The sequence below is a fragment of the Oncorhynchus keta genome, chromosome 24 (genome assembly GCF_023373465.1).
Source record: "Oncorhynchus keta strain PuntledgeMale-10-30-2019 chromosome 24, Oket_V2, whole genome shotgun sequence".
Taxonomy (NCBI): domain Eukaryota; kingdom Metazoa; phylum Chordata; class Actinopteri; order Salmoniformes; family Salmonidae; genus Oncorhynchus; species Oncorhynchus keta.
In genome coordinates, this window is record NC_068444.1 from 42,574,677 (window position 1) to 42,587,080 (window position 12,404).

Below are 12,404 nucleotides of genomic sequence, written 5' to 3' on the forward strand. Positions count from 1 at the left end.
ATATCCATATATGGCAATGGTCTATTTGCATATAGACCTACTGCAGCTCTGATTGGTTATGGCACACCCGTCTGTGTAGAGTAGGGGCCTGAGTCATCCCTGTCAATGTAATAAAATCCTATTATGATGCATTCTGCACACAACAAAATCTCATCAAATCATTTTTATTTATTATAGCCCTTCGTACATCAGCTGATATCTCAAGTTGCTGTACAGAAACCCAGCCTAAAACCCCAAACAGCAAGCAATGCAGGTGTAGAAGCACGGTGGCTCGGAAAAACTCCCTAGAAAGGCCAAAACCTAGGAAGAAACCTAGAGAGGAACCAGGCTATGTGGGGTGGCCAGTCCTCTTCTGGCTGTGCCGGTTGGAGATTATAACAGAACATGGCCAATATGTTCAAATGTTTCATAAATGACCAGCATGGTCCAATAATAATAAGGCAGAACAGTTGAAATTGGAGCAGCAGCACGGCCAGGTGGACTGGGGACAGCAAGGAATCATCATGTCAGGTAATCCTGAGGCATGGTCCTAGGGCTCAGGTCTTCAGAGAGAGAGAAAGAAAGAGAAAATTAGAGAGAGCACACTTAAATTCACACAGGACACCGAATAGGACAGGAGAAGAACTCCAGATATAACAAACTGACCCTAGCCCCCCGACACATAAACTACTGCAGCATAAATACTGGAGGCTGAGACAGGAAGGGTCAGGAGACACTGTGGCCCCTCTTGCATAGTTCTGTTACATTGAAAGTGAATCAATGCAGTATTATTCAATCACAGTTCCCACAGTAAAGGGAAACATTGATAGTATTAACTAACGAGAGAACTCTAGAAAGTTGAGTGATGTTGCTTTTCTGCGTGCGCTGATATTTATTATGTGCAGCAGGCCCTGGGAACTGTGTGCCCGAGCACAGCTTAGAGGGAAAATTGCTAGGGACACCATTTTTTCCCCCCAAGAATTCCCCACCCCAAATCAAATGACACAACCTTAAAATCTGTAATTTCCTTTTTTGAAATTAACAAATAACCTGCAATTCATTGCATTTTCATCTCTTCTCAAAATGAAAAGAAACCAAGAAATACATTTACTCAAAGTTGAGTAAAAAAAAGTGAAAAGATCTATCTCAAATATTTGTAAATCCCATACAATAATCTGTACTCTGTACTCATCCAATGCAGATATGTGATGAGCGCCTTGATTCGGTCTTATGTAGCAACATTTGAAAAGTGTGTTTTTTACGTTTGATAAAAGTACAGACACAGAGGTACAGACTGGTATATCATACCCTGCATTTGAGGAACAATAGGGAAGAAATTATGCTTTGAAAGTTGAGAAACTTGTAACCTCAAAAGTGGCCTTTTGAATGTTTTGGTACCTACGGGAGAGCTCTGCTTTGTCTACAACCATTCAGCATCGTTCACACCCTCAAGTTTTAGCCCCACCCATATCTTTAAGGGTTGATCCAAACGTTAACAGCAGTCAAGCACCCAAGCTAACTGGCTAGTGTTGGCCAGCTTGCTAGCTATAATTTACACTTTTTTGCCAACTGACACCGGTCATATTCAACAGGTGTTGAGTGTTCGTAAATTCTGCGCTCTGGCACACTCAGACGAGAGTGCTCTGAAATCGGAGTAGATAGCCAGAGCGAATTTAACAGCTACGTCTATCAACAGTCGTCGCAGTGGCATTCTATTGAAATGGTTACTTGTTTTTTGCTAGGACATGTAGGTAGCTAGGTATTTAACCATAATCCCACATTACTAACATTACTACCATGCATGAATCTGTTAGCTAGCTAACATTAGTCTATAACTAGTAAAGCAATCGGGTCTGAGATACGAATAAGAAGATCATACACGTAACGTTAGCTAGCGAACCTACCAGCTAATGTTAGCTAGCTAACAGTACACTTTAGCTTGAAAAATAATTTCTATCAAAATTACAAACGTGTAATATCTGAAAATATAACTTGTTAGACTATTTTACCCTTGCTATGAAATCGGCTTGATAGCCAGAGTGAATTTACCAGCTACGTCTATCAACAGTTGTCGCAGTGACATTATATTGAAATGGATACTTGCATAGTGGAGTCTTTTAAGACATGCTAGCTAAACAATTAACCATAATCCCAACTCATGACGATACCACCCTGCATGAATCTGCAGTTACTTAACCAACCAGGTTCAATGTTAGCTAGCTAACATTAGGCTATAACTAGCAAAGCAAATGGCTCTGAGATACGAATAATAAGATCATACATGTAACTTTAACTAGCGAGCTAGCTAGCTAACAGTACACTTAACTTGAAAGTGTCTTTTGTCCAGGTGGGAAAGGGCCGTGTGGAGTGCAATGGAGATTCCATCATCTGTGGATTTGTTGGGGCAGTATGCAAATTGGAGTGGGTCTAGAGTTTCTGGGATAATGTTGTTGATGTGAGCCTTGACCAGCCTTTCAAAATACTTCATGGCTACAGACGTGAGTGCTACGGGTCGGTAGTCATTTAGGCAGGTTACCTTGGTGTTCTTGGACACAGGGACTATGGTAGTCTGCTTGAAACATGTTGGTATTACAGACTCGGACAGGGAGAGAGATTGAAAATGTCAGTGAAGACACTTGCCAGTTGGTCCGAGCCTGCTCACAGTACACGTCCTGGTAATCTGTCTTGTGGATGTTGACCTGTTTAAAGGTCTTACTCACATCGGCAGCGGAGAGCGTAACACTGAAACATGCATGGTGCTCTCATGCATATTTTAAGTGTTTGCCTCGACGCGAGCGTAGAAGTAGTTTAGCTCGTCTGGTAGGCTCGTTTCTCTGGGCAGCTCTCGGCGTTGCTTCCCTTTGTAGTCTGTGAAGGTTTGCCACATCTGACGAGTGTCGGAGCCAGTGTAGTACGATTCGATCTTAGTCCTGTATTGATTCTTTGCCTGATAGATGGTTCGTTGGAGAGCATAGTGGGATTTCTCATAAGCTTCCGGGTTAGAGTCCCGCTCCTTGAAAGCAGCAACTCTAGCCGTTAGCTAGCCATTAGCTCAGTGTGGATGGTGCCTGTAATCCATGGCTTCTGGTTGGGGTATGTACGTACGGTCACTGTGGGAACGACGTAATCAATTAACTTATTGATGTATCCAGTGACTGATGTGGTGTACTCCTCAAGACCATCAGAGGGATCCCTGAACATATTCCAGTCTGCTAACAAAACAGTCCTGTAGCTTAGCATTTGCTTCATCTGACTACTTTTTTATTGATCGAGACACTGGTGCCTCCTGCATAAATGTTTGCTTGTAAGCAGGAATCAGGAGGATAGAATTATGGTCAGATTTGCGAAAGGGAGGTCGAGGGAGAGCTTTCTATGCATCTCTGTGTGGAGTAAAGGTGGTCCAGAGTTTTCCCCTCTAGTTGCACATTTAACATGCTTATAGAAAGTTTCCTGGATACTAGGAGTGCCACCTCTGTGTGAGCATTCTCTTGTTTACTTATGGCGGAATCAGCTCATTCAATGCAGTCTTCGTGCCAGCCTCCGTCTGTGATGGTATGTAAACAGCTACGGAAAATACAGATAAAAACTCTAGGTAGATGGTGTGGTCTACAGCTTATCATGAGATACTCTACCTCAGGCGAGCAATAGCTCAAGACTTACTTAGATGCCGTGCACCGGCTGTTATTTACAAAAATACATTATCCGGCCCCCGTTGTCTTATCAGACGCCGCTGTTCTATCCTGCTGGTACAGCGTATAACGAGCCAGCTGTATGTTGATAGTGTCATCGTTCAGCCATGACTCCGTGAAGCATAAGATATTACAGTTTTGACTTCTCAGACGCCATCTTATATCACAGCCAATATCTAAGTGTTTATTGACTAGACATTTTCAGATCTTGCCCTCTCTGTCTGCCTGACTCTCTTGTTCCCCCAACCCCCCTCTTTTCTCTTAGGGATGGCACCCCCTATTGCGAGAAAGACTACCAGATCCACTTTGGGGTCCAGTGTGAGGCCTGCAATCAGTTCATCACAGGGAAGGTTCTGGAAGTAAGAAACATTTCCTCATCCCCTTGCTCCTCCCGTCTCATGACTTGAAATTATAAATCATTGTTCCTTCAGTCGTTGCTGCTCATTGCTTTGAATGAACCGTGTGCATAGTCAAGTTCTATATTAATGGATTTATCCATTCATCCGGGGATCTATATGGCATGCTACATTCTTTTTACAGTCCAGCAGTAACGCATCGCGTCATGTCAGATTGGTGATTAATTCAACAAAACGAGGAAGGAATGATGTTGAAGATTATTCAAACATGCCCATAGGTTTCATCCTAGCCTTTAATCTAACGTAGCCAAAGACTTGATGACCCCTGGGTAACAATGGATTTTTATTTAACATGTATTTAGCCAGGGAGTCATGTTTAGACCACAATCTCTTTTGCAGATGAGCTTGCATGAACACATCAATAAACAATTACACTATGCATACAGTACCAGTCAAAAGTTTGGACAAACCTACTCATTCAATGGTTTTTCTTGACTTTCTATAGTGTAGAATTATAGTGAAGACATCAAAACTATGACATAACACATTTGGAATCATGTGGTAACCAAAAGAAGTGTTAAACAAATCAAAATATATGTTATATTTATTCATAGCAGCCACCCTTTGCCTTGATGACAGCTTTGCACACTCTTGACATTTTCTCAACCAGCTTCACCTGGAATGCTTTTCCAACAGTCTTTAAGGAGTTCCCACATATACTGAGCACTTGTTAGCTGCTTTTCCTTCACTCTGTGGTCCAACTCATCCCAAACCATCTCAATTGGGTTGAGGTCAGGTGATTGTGGAGGCCAGGTCATGTGATGCAGCACCCTCACTCTCCTTCTTAGTCAAATAGCCCTTACACAGCCTGGACGTGTGTTGGGTCATTGTCCCGTTGAAAAACATATGATAGTCCCACTAAAGCGCAAACCAGATGGGATGGCGTATCGCAGCAGAATGCTGTGGAAGCCATGCTGGTTAAGTGTGCCTTGAATTCTGAATAAATCACAGACAGTGTCACCAGCCACCACCACACCTCCTCCTCCATGCTTCACCGTGGGAACTTCACATGCAGAGATCATCCATTCACCTACTCTGCGTCTCACAAAGACACAGCGATTGGAACCAAATATCTCCAATTTTGACTCATCAGACCAAAGGACAGATCATCCTTTCACCTACTCTTTTTACCAAGAAGGCTGGATCATGTTGTATTGTACTTTTTTTGTTATATACAGTGCTGTGAAAAATTATTTGTCCCCTTCCTGATGTCTTGTTTTTTTGCACATTTGTCACACTTAAATGTTTCAGATCAAACAAATTGTAATATTACTCAAAGATAACTGCATTTTGTGTTTACTTGGGTTAAGTGATCTTTTTATTTATTAAGGGGAAAAAAAGCTATCTGAACCTTCATGGCCCTGTGTGACAAAGTAATTGCCCCCCTTGCTAAATCATGAATTTACTGTGGTTAAACACATTTTTTGTAAAGCTGAGTTCAATTTCACTAGTGTTGAAGGAATTTGAATTCCTCTGTTTTAATTCCCAATTAAAATTAAACACTCTGTCAATTCATAAGGATTTGTAAGACCCTTATTTTATAGGAATGGACAGAGTCAAGTTTTTTTTATTTTTTTATTTATTTCACCTTTATTTAACCAGGTAGGCTAGTTGAGAACAAGTTCTCATTTGCAACTGCGACCTGGCCAAGATAAAGCATAGCAGTGTGAACAGACAACACGGAGTTACACATGGAGTAAACAATTAACAAGTCAATAACACAGTAGAAAAAAAGGGGAGTCTATATACATTGTGTGCAAAAGGCATGAGGAGGTCGGCGAATAATTACAATTTTGCAGATTAACACTGGAGTGATAAATGATCAGATGGTCATGTACAGGTAGAGATATTGGTGTGCAAAAGAGCAGAAAAGTAAATAAATAAAAACAGTATGGGGATGAGGTAGGTAAAAATGGGTGGGCTGTTTACCGATAGACTATGTACAGCTGCAGCGATCGGTTAGCTGCTTAGATAGCAGATGTTTGAAGTTGGTGAGGGAGATAAAAGTCTCCAACTTCAGCGATTTTTGCAATTCGTTCCAGTCACAGGCAGCAGAGAACTGGAACGAAAGGCGGCCAAATAAGGTGTTGGCTTTAGGGATGATCAGTCAGATACACCTGCTGGAGCGCGTGCTATGGATGGGTGTTGCCATCGTGACCAGTGAACTGAGATAAGGCGGAGCTTTACCTAGCATGGACTTGTAGATGACCTGGAGCCAGTGGGTCTGGCGACGGATATGTAGCGAGGGCCAGCCGACTAGAGCATACAAGTCGTAGTGGTGGGTGGTATAAGGTGCTTTAGTGACAAAACGGATGGCTCTGTGATAAACTGCATCCAGTTTGCTGAGTAGAGTGTTGGAAGCAATTTTGTAGATGACATCGCCGAAGTCGAGGATCGGTAGGATAGTCAGTTTTACTAGGGTAAGTTTGGCAGCGTGAGTGAAGGAGGCTTTGTTGCGGAATAGAAAGCCGACTCTTGATTTGATTTTCGATTGGAGATGTTTGATATGAGTCTGGAAGGAGAGTTTACAGTCTAGCCAGACACCTAGGTACTTATAGATGTCCACATATTCAAGGTCGGAGCCATCCAGGGTGGTGATGCTGGTCAGGCGTGCGGGCGCAGGCAGCGAACGGTTGAAAAGCATGCATTTGGTTTTACTAGCGTTTAAGAGCAGTTGGAGGCCACGGAAGGAGTGTTGTATGGCATTGAAGCTCGCTTGGAGGTTAGATAGCACAGTGTCCAAGGACGGGCCGGAAGTATATAGAATGGTGTCGTCTGCGTAGAGGTGGATCAGGGAATCGCCCGAAGCAAGAGCAACATCATTGATATATACAGAGAAAAGAGTCAGCCCGAGGATTGAACCCTGTGGCACCCCCATAGAGACTGCCAGAGGACCGGACAGCATGCCCTCCGATTTGACACACTGAACTCTGTCTGCAAAGTAATTGGTGAACCAGGCAAGGCAGTCATCTGAAAAACCGAGGCTACTGAGTCTGCTGATAAGAATATGGTGATTGACAGAGTCGAAAGCCTTGGCAAGGTCGATGAAGACTGCTGCACAGTATTGTCTTTTATCGATGGCGGTTATGATATCATTTAGTACCTTGAGCGTGGCTGAGGTGCACCCGTGACCGGCTCGGAAACCAGATTGCACAGCGGAGAAGGTACGGTGGGATTCGAGATGGTCAGTGACCTGTTTGTTGACTTGGCTTTCGAAGACCTTAGATAGGCAGGGCAGGATGGATATAGGTCTGTAACAGTTTGGGTCCAGGGTGTCTCCCCCTTTGAAGAGGGGGGTGACTGCTGCAGCTTTCCAATCCTTGGGGATCTTAGACGATATGAAAGAGAGGTTGAACAGGCTGGTAATAGGGGTTGCGACAATGGCGGCGGATAGTTTCAGAAATAGAGGGTCCAGATTGTCAAGCCCAGCTGATTCGTACGGGTCCAAGCTTTGCAACTCTTTCAGAACATCTGCTATCTGGATTTGGGTAAAGGAGAACCTGGAGAGGCTTGAGCGAGTAGCTGCTGGGGGGGGGCGGAGCAGTTGGCCGAGGTTGGAGTAGCCAGGCGGAAAGCATGGCCAGCCGTTGAGAAATGCTTGTTGAAAGAAATGCTTGTTGAAAGTAAACTGAAAATGACGTCAGCGTTTTCTAAATGTTCCGTCTCTTCTTGACACTGGTAGAAAGGCTCTATAGCTCTCAAGCCTTCCCTCTTTGCCTAGAGCCAAGGTCAGTCAGTGTAGATAAGCATTCTAGACTAGTCTGGAGATAGTTAATTCATTTGTACCAAGGAACAGACAGTCATTGTTCTAAACTCTTGACTACATTATATTCAATACTGGGAGCAAGAGAGAAAATTCATACATGTTCAGTAACATAATTGTATTCGGATTCGTCAGTCCTGATTGAAATGTATACATAATTAGTCATCATTGATAAAAATTCCCTTAACATATCCACCGTTTGATTACATATTATACATCCAATCACACATGTAGTTATATTGTAATATTAAAAAGCCCATTTCTATTTTTATTAGAGATATTTCTTGTCATCAAAACATCACCTAAATATAACCCAACACTTGCATTCGCCATAATTGTTTTCTCAGGCCTACATCAGAATCATAACTCTTCTTATCAGGATGTTCGTTACAATCTTCATAAAAAAACAGTCTATTATTGAAACAGGATACAACCTAGCCTCGCTAAACATCAAAAATGGTCTCCTCAAACATACATTCCCCGCAACTGAAGGATACAGATTCGTCCACTTGTCCTGTAGACATACAATCAGCACTCCATGGGTCAGAACCTGGAATCCCCTGGTACCTCACCATCTATTGACCTGTAAATAAGGCCTCATACACAGGGAATTAGACAACAGCCCCATAAAACTAAACACTCACACAGGTGAATGTAGCCCATAATACAGTGATCATAATATTTTTTTCCCCATTTTCCGATCAAACCCAATTAGTCAGAGAAGTATCCACCCCAGAGTTCTGCCAACACGTGAGCCAGGGTGGTCAAACCAGCTGAGGCTTCGGGCACTGATTCGTCCGGAGCTGTGTTATTCGGGATGTAAGCACAAACATGGTCCCGATAATCACGCATACTTCTCCCTTTTCAGCCAATAACATATCTAATGCAATTCTATTCTGCCAAGCAATCAGGCTGGTTGATTCAGTCTGTTCTGCAAAACCTTTAATAGCATCTCTGGTATACTTGTTAAAGCTCTGTTGATTATCATAAATATAATTAATCCAGTCCACGTTCTTATTGAGAGTAGACCACCCGGAAATACTTAACTCTAATCCTGCTAGGATCTGATTTCTTGCTTTGAACTCATCTAGCACCCCCGTGGAACCCCAATGTTATCAATGTATACTTTGTCATCAAGAGACCCGGATGGAGTAGCTCTTTTCTCCCATTTGGCTAAACTTCATGTCCATTCAACATGAGTGTGAAAGGCATTCCCAAATGTACAAGGGAGCATAATCCTGTCGGTAAAACCTCGCCCTGACATCATTTCCCAAGAGTACTGTACCGGGCCAAACGGTAATAATCTCCTCCGGTCACTGTAAAGGGAGGAAGTCTTGATTTAAGGGGAACCTGGGGATATAAATAGTGCAATCAATACAACTGTCATTATCTGGCATTCCTGCTTTCGTGAACAGCTTTACCATACCGGCCTAAACTCCTCTACCCAGAACCGTACTAGGGTGTTGCCCAAGACCTGGTCATATCCATACCACAACCCTAGATCCTCCTTCATTACTGTTTAAAGGGTTAGGCGTATCTTTATGCAATACATCCCTCTCTCCTGATTACAATCAAAAACTCACTTTCACTATACTCTACCTTCTTCCATACTGGGTGAGTGGATTCATATAGCCCTCTCTCTCCACATGAGCTATGACCTGTGTCCATGATCAATATGGGAACCTGCACCGATATATGCCATAATGGCTCAGAGTCTTAGACTGCCATGTAGGTAGAGACTCCATTTTGGTCTACATAATACGCCATTGAGAGATCCTTCCCAACCTCTACTCTAACTTCCTGTCTACCCCGATCTCGGGATCTCTTATGCTTATTTTGGAACAAAATCCTCATCGTCTAAACCATGGGTCAAATCACCACTCTCCGCATACTCAAGTAGGACGTGCTGTATCAGGAATATGTCACCCACGATAAGACAGCTCAGATGAACAGCTTCCATGTGAAGCCCCACCCTCTCCCCGAGAACACATCACTAGCAAGAGACAGACACATCTTCACTTCTATGAACAAAAACAGGGGTGGTAGGACGGGTAGGATTACTTCATTCGAGAGATGGCCCCCGGAATTCTGTTAATTCCAGTTCTCCTCTCGAACACTGTTTATTGTTCGACATTATCAAGGTGTCTTATCCTCCCGCCGTGCGATATGAATCCGGGTAGCTCTTTCAGCAAGCTGTCACCAGGAGCCCTTGGTATGGTCCCCCAACAAACCTCTGGGACTGGATTGAGTGACTTCACCTGTAGTTCACCTGTAATGCATAAAATCCTGGACATACAGGCTTGGTTAACAAACAGTTTCTCATATGTTTTATCTGATTATATCTTTAACTTATATGCCTATTTGTTAGCTAAAAAAACGTTTTTTTTAATTATTAGTTTCTTATCCAATAGGCCACTAACTTACCCACCCCCCTTTTTGATACCTGGCTCTGCCCAGGTAACAACCTTATATACCCTAAATAATGATTTAGGTAGGATTAGTAAATTATCCTTATTTTCTGACATTATCATGTATGTCCAATTCTCCCTTGGGCATCTATTCATCCCAATCCTGTATCAATTCTCTGTCCAGTGTCTTATCTAGTTTAAGAAGTATCTGTGCTATTTATATATGTTCTTAAATATATATATATTTACCGATTTAAAACAGTAATTCCTTTCTCTCCTATCTCTCAAAATGCCACGAAGCGTCTCACTGTTTGACTATCTAAAATCATTGATTTTAGAAAAAACATGTCTATACGTGGCCATCTCTAAAGTCCTTACATTTCCTTAATCAATCTATCTTAATCCTTACAATAATCCTAAATCACCACAGATGTCCTATATTCCTGTTAAATTTAATAATATTTAAAAGACCTCCTAATGGTTAACCAGAGCCTGAACAAATGCTAACCATATCGAAATCCTTCCTACACTTTACAAGCTCTTTCCTTCAGGGATCCTCAGTATTCTATCTGACAATAACATGAATTTAATATATGTTGCATAGTGTGGAATACCTTATCTACAGTAATTTATCACCCCTATTTATTCTCAATGATAAATAGAACTATTTTCTGTTGTAATATCAAATCCATAATAGCCAATTCAAAAACTTCACAGCTAATATTATAAATCAGCTTCAGTGATTCAAACAATAATTCTAAAACCCAAACTAAAACTCCATTTTAACTAATTTAGCTTAAAATTAGTAACCCAACTGACCACAATTCATTATACAAATGGCTCCCCCGGGGCTGATCAGACCCCAAAAGATAGCCACGATAAGGTCAAAAGGTCATACCACCCTTTTATAGTCATGTTCCATACCATATTAGACATATGCATCCAAAGAACACCATACCTACTGTGACGCATGGGGGTGGAAACATCATGCTTTGGGCTGTTTTTCTGCAAAGGGACCAGGACGACTGATCTGTGTAAAGGAATGAATGAATGGGGCCATGTATCGTGAGATTTTGTGTGAAAACCTCCTTCCATCAGCAAGGGCATTGAAGATGAAACGTGGCTGGGTCTTTCAGCATGACAATGATCCCAAACACACTGCCCAGGCAACGAAGGAGTGGCTTCGTAAGAAGCATTTCAAGGTCCTGGAGTGGCCTGGCCAGTCTCCAGATCTCAACCCCATAGAAAATCTTTGGAGAGAGTTGAAAGTCCATGTTGCCCAGCAACAGCCCCAAAACACCACTGCTGTAGAGGAGATCTGCATGGAGGAATGGGCCAAAATATCAGCAACAGTGTGTGAAAACCTTGTGAAGACTTACAGAAAACATTTTACCTCTGCCATTGCCAACAAAGGTTATATAACAAAGTATTGAGATAAACTTTTGTTATTGACCAAATATTCCCACCATAATTTGCAAATAAATTCATTATACATCCTACAATGTGATTTTCTGGATTTTTTTTCTCATTTTGTCTGTCATAGTTGAAGTGTACCTATGGTGAAAATTACAGGCCTCTGATCTTTTTAAGTGGGAGAACTTGCACAATTGGTGGCAGACTAAATACTTTTTTGCCCCACTGTAGGTACCCTTTTCCCCCACCTGTTTTGTGGGAAGTTAACTTTGTAGTTGTACATGGCACATAGCCCAAAGCTTCACATTTTTTTTTTCTTTGTTTTGTCGGAGTCATTGTTAAATCAAGTTCAAATGTACGCTTACCATGCTGGACCTTGGTCCAGTCCTTCAGCCAGCCGTGACAGAACTTCCCACCACCAACGGACCAAGTAGCATGGTAAGGTGGACTCCTGGACATGGGAGAACGTTCTGGACGGCAAGGGAGTCTACACATGGGAGGAGATCCTGGCAGGAAGGGATCACCTTCCATGGGAACAGGTGGCGGCAGCTAGGAGAGCAGACTCAGCCGGAGAGAGGAACCAGCGGTATGTGGGATCACGGCTGGCAAGGAAGCCCGAGAGGCAGCCCCAACATTTCTTGGGAGGGAGCACATGGGGAGTGTGGCAGAGTCAGGAAGCAGACCTGAGCCAACTCCCCGTGCTTACGGTGGTGAGCATGGGACTGGTCAGGCCCCG

The 12,404-nt window shown here is 42.7% G+C and overlaps 1 protein-coding gene across 2 annotated transcripts in view; it reads left to right on the forward strand.

Annotated features, from left to right (window-relative positions):
* Positions 1-12,404, forward strand: part of ablim1b (actin binding LIM protein 1b) — an 84,198-nt gene that overhangs the window by 56,126 nt on the left and 15,668 nt on the right. For both annotated transcript variants that reach the window (XM_035734823.2, XM_052478355.1), the window contains exon 6: positions 3,934-4,027. In XM_035734823.2, coding sequence (XP_035590716.1) covers positions 3,934-4,027 — 94 coding nt within the window. The remainder of the gene's footprint in view (positions 1-3,933; positions 4,028-12,404) is intronic.